The sequence below is a fragment of the Necator americanus genome, chromosome V (assembly GCF_031761385.1).
Source record: "Necator americanus strain Aroian chromosome V, whole genome shotgun sequence".
NCBI lineage: Eukaryota > Metazoa > Nematoda > Chromadorea > Rhabditida > Ancylostomatidae > Necator > Necator americanus.
Window position 1 is genome coordinate 6,740,680 of NC_087375.1, and position 17,197 is coordinate 6,757,876.

Genomic DNA, 17,197 nt, shown 5'->3' on the forward strand with positions numbered 1-17,197 from the left:
GCTAAAAACTGCCGGAAAGATGCGGCGCGTGCACAAGGGTGGCGCTCTCCAATCGAACCCGTTGTGGAAAATACCGCCACTTGAACGCTCGAAGTCGCCTTTTCCGGGCCGTTTTTACGACAATTAGGAAAAAAATGGACGGAATCACCCTTCTTTCCATAATCTACGACCCCGTATACCACCTGAAACACGCACTACCCCAAATTCGTGGGGTGAAGCCTTTAAGAAGAGCGAATTCTTTGGCATTTTCTGAATGAAATTAATCGATTGATTGGTTTTTGCTCATTTGGATTTTTACGGAGTGAATTTTTCACAAGGCGATGAGTGTAGTATTATTTGTTAAGAGTTAATATGTAAACAAGCGATTTAGATAAAATTGATCCGTTGATCCGTTCGGGACGGAGCCAGAAATCAATCATCTTCTTATCAGCAGTTAATGTACTTCAGAGTTTTTTCTAGCTGTTTTTTTTTTGGAGTAGCGAAAAAAGTGGACGAAAAAAGCGAGCCTTGAGCCTTGTGACTAACGTGTATTTGGCAATATAAGTTAAGTCAACTAATGGTGACTAAATGGCAGAAATCATGAGCACCACAGGGGCTGTGCGTGAGTCAAACGCTGATAAGCGCGTTCTTATCAATCCATGTTCTTTTCCTTGAAAGGTTAGCGGAATTTATACGAAATCTCAGAGTTGCAGCATCTAATTGTAATGTAGCTTAGACGTTTCCTAGGTAACTGTATATAAGTGCAATTAGCGTACAAGAATTTCTGCACACCTCCGGAGAATCTCTCACGAACGTCCCTCCAATCATTCTTTCCTCTGGAGAATCTCTCACGAACGACTCTTTTGGAATTCTTTTCCTTTGTATTTCTAACTTTTTCGAACAATTTGATAAATTTTCAAAATCTATATGTAACAATCAATTTTTCTTGTACCAGAAATGGATTCCAATCGTGTATCACCGGATGCGCCCCATAATATGGAAGAAGTATCTGGTCCTAAGCAGAACCTTTTGTTCAGGTATCCACCCATGATCACAGCTATCCATTTCTATTTTATCTAATTTTTTTTCGTAATTTTAAACTAATTATCGCAGGTACATATGGTTACATTTTCAGTGAACAATCAATACGATCTCGATTTGTGGCTAAAGTGTTCATCTTAGTAACTATTATGGTAATTTTTTCTCTCGATCTACACATTCTTATCCTAATATTTCTAATAATGAAAATATTTTTAGTTTGGTATAGTCACTATAATGTGTGCAATGCCGTTCATTATTCCATCCTTCAAAGAATGGGTGCAGAGCAATTTAGTTTTCTTCTATGTTTCAATGTAAGTTTATTTTATACACCTATTATGGAGAAAAATTATGTGCGAGAACTGGTCCTCTGTGTTCAGTGGCTACCTTTATATGTTCCTCTGTACAGTAAACGAAATGTACTTGTTTATGTGTCCTTTCAAACGGGAATAAGAAGAAAATAAGAAAAAAACAAGCAAGAAGAAAAAAGTAAATAATGATAATAAATAAATAAGAAGAGGAGAAAAAATAAGAAGAACATCTTGATTAAATATGTGGGAAATTTCGGAACTGGATTTCACTAGAATAAATCCTCTCAAAAATGGCTGGCTTCAATTTTGCTGTAAGTTGTTGCTCAGTAAAGGAGTTTTTTTCAAATTTTTTTCTGCTGTTTGGATCTGCACCGCGCTCTGACCAAAAGATTTGTGTACGCTTTGTTCTAGAATCGTTCCTCATTTATGATTTCAGCCAACAAAAATGTTTAGTGGAAAAATTGGGATCTACATGAATGCAATTTTTACACGATTAAAAACTGCGCAAAACTTGTTGTTTCGTAAACAATGCAATATTTTATACCTCTTTAGTGTTCAAAAAAAAGATAAGTAAGATTTTTTAAAATTACAATTATACTTCACCTCATTTTTTGCAATCCTCTTCTATGTTTCTGGGAGACGTTTGGTGTTCATCGTCCGAAATTCGTCTCGGAAATTAATTAATACAAAAAAAAAACATGCATATGGAAATTCGATGCCAGGTAAAAGTATACTGCATGATTTAAGTTTTGGCTATTTTCAAGCTTAGTCAGGTTTGAAAGTTGAACACCTATCATAATTTTATTTATTCTCTTACTTATTACATAACTATGTATGTAAGTGATGATTATGATTTTGTGAACGAAAAGAGCATGAAATACTGAGAAAATACAAATGCTAAAATAAGAAATGAGAATAAATATGAAAATAGAAGTGAGGAACCTCCGATGAACTGCTCACACGAGGAATCCGTTAACATTTTTCAAAAACCGGAAGTTTAGCTGGAGTGGGAAACCTTCAGTTCAACATTTATTTATTTATTTATTTATTTATTTATTTATTCATAATTACTTGAACCATCTCTATTAACAAAAAACCATTTCCTTACACCAACAATCAAGATGTGCTTAAGCAGATCTTAAATATTGAACTATCGGTAATCGATTTTTGGATTTTAAATACGAAAAAAAATCAATGAACTTGTGACTAGTGTACAGTGTAACTATATGGGAATGAACCATGAAAAGATCATTTTTCTTTCTTGGTTAAGGAGTGGTATTCCAAATCGAACAGTTTTATTATTCTAAATAAATATTTCTGTAATATTTCTCATTTTTAGTGGCGTGTTCTTCGTTACATCACTGGTTCTACTATGTAGCACATCAGTACGACGTTCTTATCCGTTAAATCTTATCGCTCTTGCCGTATTTGTAAGTGATATCGATTTTTTCCCCTTGGTTTAAAGGCATCACCCCACAAATCTGAGGTGGTGGGGATTTCAGGTGGAGTATTCGTATGCGGGATCGTAGATTATGGATAGAAGGGTGATTCCGTCCATTTCTTCCTAACTGCCGAAAAAAAAAACGGCTCAGAAGATGCGGCGTATGCACACGGCTGGAGCGCTCAAATCGAACTCGTCGTGGAAAATAGCGCGCCGGGACGCTGGAAGCCGTATCTTCAGGGCCGTTTTTTACGGAAATTAGGAAAAAATTGACGGAATCACCCTTCTCCCCATAATCTACGGTCCCGTATAAGAATACTCCATAGAATCCGATAGAATTGTGTAATTACAGACGTTAGCCGCTGGATACATGACAATGGCGACAACGTCCGCATATGATGTGCAGTCTGTATTGTTGGCGCTTTGTATAACAACGGGTACAAGCGCTGCGATAATTATCTTTGCCATGTTCATTAAAAAAGATCTCACAACGTGAGTGATGCGTTAAGTTCTTATCATTAATTTCTATACTGTAATACTTACAAAAATACAATAGTTAACGCAAATAAATATTAGAAAAAAAAGCAAAATTTTGTCTTGCATAAAGTATATATTCTTTCCACTAACTAAAATAGGTGTGTTTTCGAAAATTTACTGCCGAAAATTCATGATAGTCCTTCTTGATAACTGAGAAACTCGCTAAGATTTTTTTTTGTTGAAAAAATGTGTAGTTGTTGTATAAATGTAAAAAATTGTAAATATGTGTAGTGTAATTGTATTTAAAAAAAAGTGCAATGTGGACGAGCTCTCACGATCATCTCTTTCAGATGTGTTGGAATCGCTTACGTACTTGGCACTACGATGATGTTTTTCGGTCTCACAGCGATAATCGCTTGCTTTGCCTTCCAAGTAACGTTCCTTTACACTGTCTACGCTGTATTAGGAGCGTTACTGTCAATGCTGTATCTGGCAATCGATATACAGGTATTATTGATTGATTGTAACTATTAGTAACGGTATCAGCATTGTGTGATTCTAATCGAAACCAAGAAAAAAAGGGGAAAATGTCGCAGGGGGAGGGGGAGGGGGGGTTGGTTACTCAGTGGTGTCCTTATTTCCCAAAGCTCTAACTTACTTTTTTCTCTTAGTAACTTAAGCTGACATATCATAGATCCTCTAAGACTAATGCTTAGGCCTTAGGGCCCCTACTGATTTAGTTTAGTTCCAGAGAATAAGGGTGCACTGAGTGCCCCCCCCCACCCTCCAACGACCCTACCCGAAAAAAGAAATTGACCGAAAAAGAAATATCTTTTCCTCTGGCGACTAATTTTAGATACAAGCGCAGGTACTTATATTGAATATGACGACCGCGACGCGTCCACCACTTGAGCAGCTCTGTTCGTCTGACGCACCCCTCAAGCAGAGCGATAATTAGGATCGTTTGTAGCGTTGCGATTGTGCATGAATAGATTCTTTTTGGGCATTTTTATCAGTACTTTCTAGGAACAATCATTTTTCGTTTAAACCCAATATTTCGACTAATCTCACCGATTTCTCACTATTTTTTGCGAAATAATTAATATTCCAATTATTTTGCCTCTCAGTGTACATATATTATGAAATTTATTCAAAGAGATTTGGTGGGTAAAAAAATCTTCTATAGTGAAGGTTCATGTATATTTCTCCTCCTCCTTTCTCCAAAAATTCCTAAGGTTCATTTATTTGACATGAGTTAATAATTCTGCTTTCAGCTAATTATGGGAGGACGTCGATTGGAGCTGTCTCCAGAAGAATATATATTTGCTGCAATGCAAATATTCTTAGATATTTTGAACATATTTTTGTTTATTTTGCAAATTTTCGGGAAAAACTAACTGGTACTAAATGTATTAATGTGTCGCAATTGTATAAATTTATTTGATTTCTCGTCTTGGAGTCGACTCGTACATTGTTAGCGGTCACACCTTTACATTATTGATCTATGGGTGGTGCATACAATGGTCGAAAGAATCCTATGAGTTTTCAGTTTCGAGCGACAGCCATAAACCTACATCATTTTTGCGGAAATCGACAATTCAGAAAGTTTAGACATTCATTTTTGCAGAGGAGGAGAAGAATACATACAGTAGAGTCGAAACGACGAGAAGCACTGTGCAGTTGCATTAGTCGCTGCGCTCGAAGCGAAGCGACGGAGCCTAGCGCTTATTCACCATCTAGGTCCCACCTCAATCCCAACCGCTTTCTCCACCGCGCCGCTTTGAGCGCAGCAGCTTACGCAACTGCATCGTGGTTCGTGTCGTTTTCATCCTACTATATGTTGTCGATTATTTCATTTTTCTATTTTATTGATTTGCTTGAACTCTTATCGGTGTTGGTACTGATCTTTACTGACTGCTAACGTATCGGGGTCATCACTTTCGTCAGCTTCTCTCAGAAGCCTCATCACCGCTGTGGTTCCAAGCCCGCCGCAGTTTGTCACTGGCCGCACGGGAAATTCGCAGAACCGTCGTGAGGGAAAATTATTAACTCACAGTGTATGTACAGCAATGTGGCGGATGTAGTGGGTGAGAGGATCCGTTGTGACTGCGCGATCGTGCTAGGGTTCGAATCCGCCCTAGTGCTCACCAAGCCTTTCATCCCTCCGGGGTCGATAAATTGGAACCAGACTTGTCTGGGACGATAAAAACACTGACTTGGTACATCAGCTACCCCTGGCAAGTCTTTCTATAGGTAATTATATGTTCGTAATCCCCAAGTGATTCTGAATTGAAGTGACTGCGGTGGCGCAACCCACGAGGACTGATTAGCGCCAGACATTTCATCACTTTATGCAAAGGATGTACCGATGGTTGTTGAAAGAAGGCTGACGATAGTTGACCGAAGACCAAAGAGTTCCCGATGATTATTGAGTTTAAGGAAGGAGCGGGTGAGCAGGAGGAGAGGCATGTGGTATTCTGACTGAAGACATCAAATCGTACCTATCCTATAAAAAGTTCGTATCCTATAAAAAGTTGGGATCGTAACGTTGCCAGCAACTCAGTGTCGAGAATCTGGAATCAGTAGCTTATGTCTGTAACCACGAACACCATTGATTGAATAGGCGCTCCCTTGATCATGTCGGTTTTTGGAAGTCGTTTTTCAGCGACAACCCCACCGAAAGTATTCAAACCGTTCGCAAACTCAAACCTCAACACATCGGCTAACGCTTCTCCCATGTGCTAGAACTGAAAATGTAAATAGCAGACCACCTCGTACCACCACTATAAATCACAAGGGTTATTCAAAAGGACCCTAGCGGCCGGTATCTTAGATCAAAACCAACAGAGTTCGTCGCATCGGGCCTCTTCGTCTGCGATCGCAATGCGTTCTCTTTAAAGGACCACCGTCAAGTTTTATCTTTTACCGAATTTTTCAGATGCGTGAGCATGGTTTGAATGAACGTTTGATGGTTTGAATGTTCCATTATGTTAGTGATCGATTCCAATGATAGTCAACTGAACAAAGGTTCATGTTCTTTTTTTTACTGTCGAACTTGCGGTTTCTATTGATACAAATGTGCCACGTGGATGAATGTAAGCGAGTGATCTTTTGAAAAGAAAGGACACTCCCAACATGAAATTCATGGAGTTCTAGCTATACACGTAGTGTCAGCCTAACATTCCTCGCTAGTAAATTTCATTGATGCAATCGCTAATCATGATTCTATCTTTCGTAGTAAGTCTTTCTGTTTTTCTGAGAGTCAGAAAAAGTTCCTCGGCACTTCGCCTATGAAAATACTGCTAATGTATTCAGGTGTTTGCCACACTTCTCACCGGATTCACAGGTGCTACACGAGGTAACGAATATATTGTTTCGAACGAAAGAGTTGAGAAGTATTTATGTATCAGGTGGATAAGAAAGCTATGTTAGGGTTTTCTTGAGAAGTCTAGTATTTATGTATCAGGTGGATAAGAAAGCTATGTTAGGGTTTTCTTGAGAAGTCTAGAAGTTTAGATTATTGAAGCCATGTAGGGTCAAAACGACATGAAACGCGGTGCAATTGCGTACGCGACTTCTTTGGTAGAGGTGCGATAGAGCGTGGCGGCTAGGAGTGTACTGGAACGCTTGCAGGCACCACCATCACTGCAGTTTGCAATGGTCCCACCTCGGTTCCAACTGCTTCCTCTACCGCGCCGTTTCGAACGTGTATGTAAATGCACCGTGCTTCATGTCGTTTTGATCCGACTATATATCTGGGCACCTTTCCTCAAATCTAAGCGCGATGCCTGATTCACAAGAGCAGCTTCCACCCATCATCTTCTTTGGAAGGCGGTGGAGCGACGACAGCAGTCCGCAACATCAAGCGCCACTACCAACAGCGCTGTCCAACGCTGGTTTGCTCGCTTCGCATTGGGAGATACCATGTCCTCTTACGATGTGAGAAACATGTGCTCTACTACATACCAAGCTTGTCAAAATTGAAAGTGAAAGGATGAAAGAATGTTCCATTTGAGCGAAGACATGTTCTGCTCGGGATGTCTCTACGCTGTGGAAGACTCCGCCACTCTCGACGCTGTTAAAGAGGATCCGGGAGTTAGCACCCGCACTCTTGCGACGAGACTCGGATGTAGTCAACCAAAGGCCGTCAACCACCTCTCGGGCCTTAACTATAAAAAAGAGACACGGATTTTGAGGAAAAACTGCAACCTGAATATTTTGCTTCTCATATTCGAGAGGAGAGCTGAACTACGATCTGCTCCAGTATGGACGCACTGCTACCTCTGTCATCTACTCCGCTTAGCTCCAGAAATTTCCGGAAGCAGTTTGAGAAAAGCGCCCGATATGAGCTTTGGTGCATCTACTTAGCGCGAGACTTCATGCAACTAAGGAGATCCATCAAAAAATCGAAGACCTGAGCTGGTACACAGTACCCCATTCTTCAATGCTCCTGCTATAGGCTGATTATCACTTATTCTGCTTTCTTAAAAGCAGCTTACCATGATCCTGACGTGGTGCGAAACTCACAGCGAAAGCGTAGAGTTCGGGTAGTAGATTGGGGAATCCAGTGTAGTTGCGCTCGTTTTTCCCTAACAGCTGTTAAAAGGCATGGAAGATAACGATTTCATTGTGCCACATTTGTGCACGCACCACATCCAGGGTTGTGAGCCGTTGAAGACCAATGATGTCTTCTCACCAATGAATATGGTGTTAAGTGGACCGAAACGTGTTGCAACAGGTGCGTTCTAACGTACATCGTAGGAATCGAAGCAGCTCTCACGCCGTTTTTTACGACTAGGGAAGTCTCGGTGGAACCACAACGAGTTCCGCCATCTACTATCCGAACTCTACGCTTTCGCCTTAGGTTTCGCACCACGTTAAAATCGTGATACGCTGCCTTTAAGGCTTTGCTGGCTAAGACAACTTTCCTCAAATCCGATGACATTAGTCGAGCGGTCGCCGACTTCTTCGACTCCCAGCCTCCTTAGTTCTGGAAAAAGGTGATCGCTGACCTGCTTATTGGGTGGAGCACTGTAGTAACTAACAATGGCAATTATATTGTTGGTTGATTTCCAGTGCATGGTAAACAAAAAAAGGAGAATAATTTACGAAGCTGAAATGACTTTCTCACGAACCTAACAGATATCATTTGTGTAAAAAAACAGAAGGAACAGAAACAAGGAGAGCTATATATATTTATTCAACGCTTTGCAACTTTTTAATCGAGAATTCGAATATAATCAACAGTTCTTAGTAAACGTTCCGGGATCCTTTTCCATTTAGTGTGTAATTGATTGAAAAAGAAAAATTACTTGTTGAATTCCTTCGAGACGTTCCCAACTAAAAAAACAATCAGAACAAAAGACTATAGAAGCTAACAATTAGAAGTGAAACATCGCCTCTTCTCTTTCTACATGACCTTTTTTGATTTTTTCCAAAACTTTCACTGTGAGAGTTCGACGCAATGTGAATAAGTGGCTGTAAGCATTAGGTCAACTTTACTTTACCACTTTAGCATCCAGTAGCATCCTCTAAGCCGAATGCTTAGGCCTTAGGGTGACGATTAATTTAATTATTCACTTCAAGAAATAAATGCGCCACTGAATGCTCCTCACCCAACTACATTTTACGCTGGAGTTGTAGATTGCGAGATCCGGGGTGGTAGCGCCCAGCTCTCATTAATCGTCGTAAAAACGGCATGGGAACCGAGTTAGTTCCTACGAGGTACGCTAGAACGCTTCTCTATGCACACCATCCGTTCCCCTCAGCGTTTTATTCATTAATTTAACTTGAATAGGCTGATGAAGACTCCTTATTATAAGAAATCCACGAAGGCTTCCTCGTTGACCCCTTAGCAGTCTGTTCATTGGTTTCACTGGGATAGGTTGGTAGGAAAACATCAGTGATCTTCCACCGATCGCACCTGCATGCGGCACGTCCACAAGGGTGGCACGTTGCAAATGAAAACGTCTTTGGGAAAAAAATTCCTTTAGAGCAGGCTGACGTAAAAATGGATCTTCTCTAGAGAGAAGTGGAACGATATATCCTCTTTTATCCCATAGCCTCTACCCTAATTTATATGAGATCTGCCATGTGAGATAAATCGAATAGTGCGGCGCGTAAGTGTCGATGACAGGATCGATTGACTTACTTAGATGGCCCGTCTTCACTGGACATGCGGGCCTCAGCATCTTTTCCACTCGTTTCATTCCCTCGCCATTGTCATCCAAGATGTTCTCGAGCTTCGTGACTGACGCTGACTAGGTCCTTGAGCCGTATCCAGCTGAGCTCTCAGTTGGTCCATCCGTGTAGCGAACACGTCACCCCATCTCGTTGGCGGTCTCCCTCGGGGGCGTTTAGCATCTCTTGGGATCCACTCTAGCGTTCTTTTAGTCCATCTATCGTCGATTCTTCTCATGATGTGACCGGCCCATCTATGTTTTGCTTTCGATACATATTCCGCTGGGTCGCGAGCTACGAAGACCGGCTAGGTGTTGTGGGCGCCGGTTAAACTTCAGGAGACATCTCTCAAGGGCTCTGTGGGTTGTAAGTAGCTTCCTAGACGTGGCCGCGGTGTCCGCCTACGTCTCCGCTGCGTAAGAGAGCGCCGGAAGGACTGTCGAGTCGAACAGATGGGCACGAAGATCTTGGTCCGTCAGTTGGTCCGTAGGTCCCTGACGGCTGCGAATGCTGCCCATGCTGCTCTCATTCTTCTATTCAGTTCTTCCTTCAAGTCGTTTTCCATGTTCATGGAACGTCCGAGGTATACGTATGACGAAGTTTCCACGATTTGGGAGCCTTCAAGTTGTACTCCTCCGTCCTCGCAGTAGGCGTTCTTCATGAACTGTGTCTTCCTTCTGTTTATTCGTAGTCCTATTCTCTTCCCTGCTTCGTTCAGTTCGTTGAGCATCGTTTCTGCTTCATTGGTACTGCTCGAAAAGAGAACGATGTCGTCCGCAAAACGAAGGTTCGAGAGAAATTTTCCGTCAACACGTATGCCCCTTTCTTCCCAGGAAAGTGATTTCATTATCCATTGCAATGCAGCCGTAAACAGCTTTGGCGATATAGTATCGCCTTGTCGTACCCTCTTTCCAATGCGTATGGTGAGAGGGCGATGGAAAAGCTGTATCTTCGTGGTGCATCGATCGTAGCAATTGGCTAATGTCCTCACATACGACGCGTCCACACCTTGATCGACCAGCGCTGACAGTATTGCATTCGTTTCTACGCTGTCAAAGGCTTTCTCATAGTCGACGAAGGTTAGAACAAGGGGCAAGCGGTATTCCCGGCAAACCTCTATAACCCTCGACACGGTCTGGATGTGGTCCAAGCAGCTGAACCCCTGGCGGAATCCAGCTTGTCCTTGAGGCTGGGCTTCATCCAGCGTCCTAGATATGAGCGTGAGGATGATCTTGGTGAATACTTTGTATAACACGCTCAGCAAGCATATCGGGCGGTAGTTCCGAAGGTCCTCTCGGTCACCTTTCTTATGGATAAGAACGGTTGGCGAGGTCCTCCACTGGTCTGGGATCCTTTCTTTCTGAAGGTAGGATGTCATGTGCGCTGCTAAGATTACATGAAGCGGATGGCCACCAGCCCGAAGAAAGTCTGCTGATATAAAATCAGGTCCGGGGGCTGTGCCAGGTTTCATGCTCTTGATAGCGACTCGTACTTGCGAAGGGAGAATCCGTGGTGGAGCTTCGCCAGCGCCAGATGATCAGGCTTGACACAGGAGTTGATGAAAGGAAAGGGTTCGAGTAGAACCTCTCCGCAATGATTTCCATCTCACGACGAGAAGACGTGCGAGTCCCGTCTTCGCTCAGCAAGATTGCTAGCGGAATATTATATTTGCGAAGATCCCTGCGGCACTTCTTTAGACTCGTTCTTCTTTGTGCTGCTTCCAGAATCTTCTTCTGCCTGTACTTCAAAAGATTCTCCTGCAATGCTTTTCTGCAGCTAGTGTTTGCTACTAACTGCTCAATGTGCGATGCATTCGGATCAAGCCTCAAAGCCCTTTTTCTTTCCAACAATTCCTTAGTGGTCCTCGAAATTCGTTCCAAGTTTGTCGTGCGCGGCTTCAAGGCACGTTCAGCACAGGCTCGTAATCCTCTGAGCAGCATCTCGTAGTCCACGTTTGGGTCCTCCTCGATGTGCCAGTCACCTTGGAACAAGGAGTCCTCGAGTACGCAATCGTCGTAGACGACTTCTTTTCTCCTTCGTTGCCGATAGCAGATGTTCTTTTCCATCGTGTGGCTAAGCCGTATTTTCGCACGAAGGGGACGCTGATCAGAACCCCTACAAAAGGATGGTACTACTGAGGCGTCAAGTAGACACCAACTCTGGTTGGTGAGTATGTGGTCGATCTCCGCACGAGTCGCGCCATTGGACGATTTCCTGGTCCACCGACGGTGATCTTTTTTTTTTCATGAAAAGAGAGTTCCCATGAAAGAGGCGAGCGGCACACAGCAAATGGAGATTGCCATTTTTATTCCGGTCCCCTAACCCAAATCTTCCAATCCTGCATTCCTCTTCTGTGGTCTTTCCTAGTTTTGCGTTGAAGTCTCCGACAACAAATTTGTAGAAGGACTTCTCGTTGCAGACTACTTCCTCCAGCTCCTCGTAATTCGGATTCATCAGCTGCTGATGTTGGTGAGTAGCAATTGATGATACAGATGGATTTTTGGCGGAGAGGGAGGAGGCGAAGAATGGCCAGACGAGGTGACAGGATCTCGTGAGAACCGACAAGATGGACGACAGACGGGTGCACAACAAAACCAACACCACCTACATTTCGCGACGGAATTTTCTCTCCACGAATGACGAGTGTACCGTCATTCATCTGTCGTACGTCGCTCCTTCTACGCTTGTTCTCCTGCAGAGCAATTACGTGAAATTTGATACGCTCTGCAGCTCCGAGAAGGGCATGCAGGTCAGCGTCTGTGGAAACTGGTCTCGCGTTGTAAGTTCACAGTCTGAGAGAGTCTCCATGGCGAGTCGTGTGTGTCGCTTTGGTCCAGAATCAATGACGTCCTGAGCAACCTGAGATTTGATCGCCTCTCACCGGTCGCCATACCGTCCGACGTCTGAGACGGCAAGGCCCAGTGTGCAGAGTACTGAGGCAGTGGATATGCTGGAGTGGCGAAAAGACTTTTCCCCAAACTAAGCAGCCATGCCACGGCGAGCTTAGCTTTCACCACAGGTCGTCGCCCAACCTATATGGATCAGTGAACCACCTTGCGACATTTTGCCAAGACGGTGGTGAATCTTAGCAGTGGTTTACTCTTAGCTGAGCTTCCGATTCCGAGAAGTCGGAATGTCGGATGTGTCGAACTCCTTCTCAGCTTGGGATACCCTGCCGGAGGACGAGCCTCCGCTGTGCATCGCAGTTCGACGCCCAGTGTCACCTCCACGCCACTATGAGGCGGTAAACCGTTGTGGAGGGATCGATTGACTACCCAGCTAAAATTAGCTTCTGTTGAGTCTTCTCAGTATTTACGACGCTTACTACAGCACTTTCCAGAATCATTATATATTATTGTTCCTATATATAATATGTAATATATGTAATATATTATGTATTATATATCATTTCATTATTTCCTTTCTTTTCAGATTTCCAATGTTGGAATTTCAAATCGACAAATGAATTGAGAGAAAAATATCTTGATCCTATCAATAATCTAAGGAGACAGATTCTCGAGGGAACTGCTCCAAATCTCCCCCAGGACCCGAATGTTCAGAACTTGGTGCATTTCTTTTCATATTCTCTCCTAATTCTCTCCTAATCATAACGTACTACTTCATACCCGAAATCCTTCTGGTCATGTTTGATTTAAATCCTAACTCCTAGATTTCTTGTTATTTTTACGCTAGTCTTCAACGATCAACGAACGAACGACGAATGAATTAGAAAATTTCAAAATTAACCTTTTGAAATTAAAGAAAAGTCGAATTTTGAAGAAAAACAAGGAATCTTCAGTTTTTTTTTGGATTTTTCAATTGTTGCACTGCTTTTCATTTAAAATCGGCCGCTTTTTGTCATTCGTTCCTACCAATCTTTCTCTTTCATTCGCGATAGAAATATTTTCACAAATGGGAGAAGATTTGTTGGTGAGTGTTCCGAAAAATCCTTGAAAATTGATCAATTTATTTCAAGCGCACGGTTTCCAATCTTTTTTTTTAGATTTCGAAACGATTCCAACTTTAATATTTCATAAATTTCATTGTTACCATTCAAACCACACGAATAGTGGCCAAAAAGCACTTTTAACTAGCGATACAGTGCTACATTTTTGAGAACAAAAAAAAACCGAACATATTACAGAACTGGGATTGTGTGCTTGAATTGGAAGCAGAGAAAACTGTGGAAACGTGCGATGAAAATACACCGGGACCATCCGGACTATCGCAGTTCGTTACGAGGTGGGGAATGTCTCATTTCGAAGAAAAAACCTTCAAAAAACGAACAAACAGGCATATAAATAGATATAAACGAAGCGAACAGATCGTAAACATTTTTAAGATGAGGTGGCGGAGTTCTACGAAATTCTCTAAATAACCCTATTGACTAATCTACAATTGGAAAAGTTCACAAAAATCAAGTATGATTTGAAAAATCGTTCTGTTGTCATAAAATGCATGTAAAAGGTGGGTGTGGCGCTGACGATGAGAGATCCGTTGTAGCTACACGGTTGATGGCTCGAAACTGCCCCAGGGCCCTAGCCCTTAATACCTCCGAGGTCCATGAATTGCCAGCAGACTTGTCTGGGAAGATAAAAACACTGGCCTGAAACATTGGCTGCTCCCGCGAGTCATTGTATAGGCGATTCATGCGTTCCAAAACTTCATCGATTACAAATTGCAGTAAAACGCGTTGGCGCATCCCAAATGGATTGATGCGCCAGTGACTTTATCCTTTATCCTTTTTAAAGACATCACCCCACGAATCTGAGGTGGTAGGGATTTCAGGTGGACTATTTGTATACGGGATCGTAGATTATAGAGAGGTGGGTGATTCCGTATATTTCTTCCTTATTGCCGTAAAAAACGGCCCTGAAGATACGGCTTCGAGCGTTCCGGTGCGTCATTTTCCACAACGAGTTCGACCGGGGCGCGCCACCTTTGTGCACGCACCGCATCTCCCGAACCGTTTTTTACGGCAATTAGGAAGAATGGACGGAATCATTCCCCTATCCATAATCTACTATCCCGTATAAGAATACTCCACCTGAAATTCGTGCCACCTCAGATTCGTGGGGTGATGCCTTTAATGCATCCATATTTCTTAGGATTTTTCTTGACTCCCACTGATCTTCGAACTGGTCGAGTGGCGCCAGTAGTTCTTCCATTTGTCCCAATCGCGTGCCAGAGTAGTCCAGTGGTTCCTCCTTTCGCGTGGGACACGAAGAGCATCATAATTTTCTTTGAAGGACTTCGTGAAGAAATCTTGCCGTTAAAGCGCATCACGTGTCCGGCCCACTTTATTTTACTTTTCTTGGCAAACGCAGCGGCATCTCTAATCTTCGATCGCTGACGTAGGAGAGAACTTCGAATCCCGCCCCTCACTTGCGTGAAACGGGGTACTCCTGGCACCACTCTCTCAATTGCGCGTTCAATGACGCTCACCGCGTTTTCTTCCTGCTTGCGAAATGTCCAGGTTTCCGAAGCATAGGTCAAAGCAGGAAGTATGGAGAAGAGTTGAGTTGGAGTGTTGAAGTTGAGTTGGAGTTGAGTTGGAGTGGAGTGTTGAAGAGGTAAGTACGGATCCTGGTGCTCTTGGTCTTCTTCACTACATCCTCGGTGCTGTTATACGCTCCCCAAATCGCTCGCCTCCTCCTGCCCAGCTCGGGGGTCAGGTCGTTCATCATGTTCAGCTCCCGACCCAAATAAATGTACCTGGTGCATTCGGAAATGTTCGTTCCGTTGAGCGTGAATGGGACATCCGAGACCCATCCATTGCGCACAAACATCCTCTTTTGGAGATTGAGCTGAAGACCGATGCATCCACATGCTTCGTCGAATTCGGTCAGCATTCGATCCGCTTGGCTGATGCTAAGTGCTATCAGTACGATGTCATCAGCAAAGCGCAAATGGTGTAGCTGCCGACCATCAACCTTCACTCCCATGTCGTTCCATTGCAACAAGTCGATGAAGGTGAGACAGGGCGACATCTTGTACTCTCGTGATACCTCGACGAGTTTCGAAACAGTGTGAATGTGGTCAATCGTGCTGAATCCTTTTCGAAACCCTTGCTTGCTCGCATGGCTGTCCTTCATCCAAGACTTTTTCAATCCTATTAAGGATCACTCTTATAAAGAGCTTGTAGATGACGGACAGTAAGCAGATTGGGCGATAGTTGTCGATGTCATGTGGATCTCCTTTTTTATACAGCAGCACGGTCTTGCTGGTCTTCCACTGCTTTGGAACATTGCATTCCGACAGGTAACGTGTAAAGAGCCTTGCCAGGTTGTTGATGAGTACTGGCAGAAGGTTCTTCAGGTGTCCTGGTCTTATTCTGTCGAGACCGGGTGCCGTACGATTTCTTACCGACATGACAGCATGTCGTATTTTGGACGGAAGAACCTCTGGAATGACATGTCCTTCTTCCCTCAGATAGTGAGCAGGCAAGTGGACATGGCTGTCGAAGAGATCAGAGTAGAAGTCGTAGATGATTTTCTCCATCCCACTTCTCGATGCAATGGTTGTTCCCTTCGGGTTCCAGAGAGCAGTCATCTTCGTCTTGCGACTGGCGAAGTCTCGACGGGCATGGCGGATGCTTTTCCCCGCCTCTGCAGCCTCAGCCAGCACTTCTGCTCTTCTCTCTTTAAGGTCTTCTATTACCGCCTCTCTGCAAAGCCTTGCGAGCTCGGACGTGAGTTCTTGGTTCCCTGCGGCTCCTGCTGCTCCACGCTGGCGTATCAGCTCAAGAGTTTCAAGAGACAAGCGCCTCTTGGTGGCTTTAAAACTCTAAAACTCTCAGCCTTCTTCGCGCAGTCGTGAAAGTGTTCAACGAGCCGGTCGTATACCTCGTCGGTGTTGTCCATTGCGGAATCTTCCCAAAAGCCGGCTAGCATAGCGAAGAGATTCCAGTTAATGATAGTTCTGGGATTTCGCTCTCTGAGCGTGGCGGCTTTCTCTTCTCTCCTTGTGAAGGAAAATCTTCCTCCGAGGAGGCGATGGTCCGATCCCGTATAGAACTTTGGTACAACAGCGACGTCCGTAAGGCAGAACCTTTTATTGACGATGATGTGGTCTACTTCATTACGGTACCCTCCACCGGGTGACTCCCACGTCCAGCGTAGAAAAGAGGGCTTCTGGAATTGCGAGTTCTCATGGATAGTCTTAGTCGCCATGATGAACTCGGAGAGCCTCTCTCCCTGGTTATTCCATTGTAGGCCGTGGGTCCGTCATGTGAAGTTCCTTAGGCGTTCTTCTTGGGCCAACTTTGACGTTGAAATCGCCAATTATGACCTTGTAGAAAGCATGATCTCCTCGGTAGAACTTCTCCAGGTCCATATAGAAGGCTTCGACTTCCTCTTCTTCGTAGCTTGAAGTTGGAGCGTAAGCGACGAAGATAGTCAAAGCTGGTGTTGGACCACATCTTCTCATCCGCGGACGTCCGATTCGGGTCGTAAGTTGTTCGAAAGAGTCGATATTCTTTGCCATACTCGTGTTGACGAGGACGCCAACTCCACCAACACCTCTACTGTCGCATGTTCCTAAGAACAGTTCTTCTCCAGTTTCATATACGGTCTTGAGAAGGTGACGTCGTCTCGTCTCGGTCAGTCCCATGACGTCGTACTTGATCTTCTTGGCTTGCATCATCACATCTTCGATGGCCGCTTCCGATGCAAGCGTACGTGCGTTATAAGTACAGATCGTCATCCTAGTCCTTTTCCCTTTCGGTAGCCTATATGACTCCTGCAACCCCGTCCTTCTTGGCGATACCGCA

The 17,197-nt window shown here is 43.7% G+C and overlaps 9 protein-coding genes across 12 annotated transcripts; 2 read left to right on the forward strand and 7 right to left on the reverse strand.

The window, feature by feature from the left end:
- Positions 1–936: 936 nt before the first annotated feature.
- On the forward strand, positions 937–4,643 carry RB195_013134 (uncharacterized protein; the record flags this gene model as incomplete). The annotated part of the gene is made up of 7 exons (XM_064202818.1): positions 937–1,016; positions 1,115–1,172; positions 1,237–1,331; positions 2,668–2,758; positions 3,122–3,261; positions 3,597–3,753; positions 4,521–4,643. The coding sequence occupies 7 exons, from the start codon at positions 937–939 to the stop codon at positions 4,641–4,643; spliced, it is 744 nt and encodes a 247-aa protein (XP_064058699.1).
- A 1,807-nt stretch (positions 4,644–6,450) lies between these two features.
- RB195_013135 (uncharacterized protein) lies at positions 6,451–14,036 on the forward strand (the record flags this gene model as incomplete). Of its 3 annotated transcripts, none has more annotated exons than XM_064202819.1 (5): positions 6,451–6,483; positions 6,562–6,604; positions 12,859–12,992; positions 13,571–13,668; positions 13,769–13,772. In XM_064202819.1, 5 exons carry the CDS (start codon positions 6,451–6,453, stop codon positions 13,770–13,772), a joined length of 312 nt encoding a protein of 103 aa, XP_064058700.1. The 3 variants fall into 3 exon arrangements, with proteins under 3 accessions (XP_064058700.1, XP_064058701.1, XP_064058705.1); XM_064202820.1 differs by lacking the exons at positions 12,859–12,992; positions 13,571–13,668; positions 13,769–13,772 and adding exons at positions 7,027–7,185; positions 7,263–7,392; positions 8,151–8,234 and having other exon boundaries at positions 6,466–6,483; positions 6,562–6,656; XM_064202821.1 differs by lacking the exons at positions 6,451–6,483; positions 6,562–6,604; positions 13,769–13,772 and adding exons at positions 12,560–12,677; positions 13,961–14,036.
- Positions 9,902–11,880, reverse strand: RB195_013136 (uncharacterized protein; the record flags this gene model as incomplete). Its single annotated transcript, XM_064202822.1, has 3 exons — positions 9,902–10,857; positions 10,919–11,541; positions 11,750–11,880. 3 exons carry the CDS (start codon positions 11,878–11,880, stop codon positions 9,902–9,904), a joined length of 1,710 nt encoding a protein of 569 aa, XP_064058702.1.
- Positions 10,869–11,492, reverse strand: RB195_013137 (uncharacterized protein; the record flags this gene model as incomplete). Its single annotated transcript, XM_064202823.1, has 1 exon — positions 10,869–11,492. One exon carries the CDS (start codon positions 11,490–11,492, stop codon positions 10,869–10,871), a length of 624 nt encoding a protein of 207 aa, XP_064058703.1.
- On the reverse strand, positions 11,732–12,085 carry RB195_013138 (uncharacterized protein; the record flags this gene model as incomplete). The annotated part of the gene is made up of 1 exon (XM_064202824.1): positions 11,732–12,085. The coding sequence occupies one exon, from the start codon at positions 12,083–12,085 to the stop codon at positions 11,732–11,734; it is 354 nt and encodes a 117-aa protein (XP_064058704.1).
- Positions 14,037–14,490: 454 nt separating the features above from the next.
- RB195_013139 (uncharacterized protein) lies at positions 14,491–15,249 on the reverse strand (the record flags this gene model as incomplete). Its single annotated transcript, XM_064202825.1, has 2 exons — positions 14,491–15,048; positions 15,142–15,249. 2 exons carry the CDS (start codon positions 15,247–15,249, stop codon positions 14,491–14,493), a joined length of 666 nt encoding a protein of 221 aa, XP_064058706.1.
- On the reverse strand, positions 14,919–15,416 carry RB195_013140 (uncharacterized protein; the record flags this gene model as incomplete). The annotated part of the gene is made up of 1 exon (XM_064202826.1): positions 14,919–15,416. One exon carries the CDS (start codon positions 15,414–15,416, stop codon positions 14,919–14,921), a length of 498 nt encoding a protein of 165 aa, XP_064058707.1.
- Positions 15,417–15,465: 49 nt separating this feature from the next.
- On the reverse strand, positions 15,466–16,598 carry RB195_013141 (uncharacterized protein; the record flags this gene model as incomplete). Of its 2 annotated transcripts, none has more annotated exons than XM_064202828.1 (2): positions 15,466–16,212; positions 16,272–16,598. In XM_064202828.1, the coding sequence occupies 2 exons, from the start codon at positions 16,596–16,598 to the stop codon at positions 15,466–15,468; spliced, it is 1,074 nt and encodes a 357-aa protein (XP_064058708.1). The 2 variants fall into 2 exon arrangements, with proteins under 2 accessions (XP_064058708.1, XP_064058709.1); XM_064202827.1 differs by having other exon boundaries at positions 16,272–16,319.
- A 28-nt stretch (positions 16,599–16,626) lies between these two features.
- Positions 16,627–17,130, reverse strand: RB195_013142 (uncharacterized protein; the record flags this gene model as incomplete). Its single annotated transcript, XM_013440780.2, has 1 exon — positions 16,627–17,130. The coding sequence occupies one exon, from the start codon at positions 17,128–17,130 to the stop codon at positions 16,627–16,629; it is 504 nt and encodes a 167-aa protein (XP_013296234.2).
- Between the last annotated feature and the right edge of the window lie 67 nt (positions 17,131–17,197).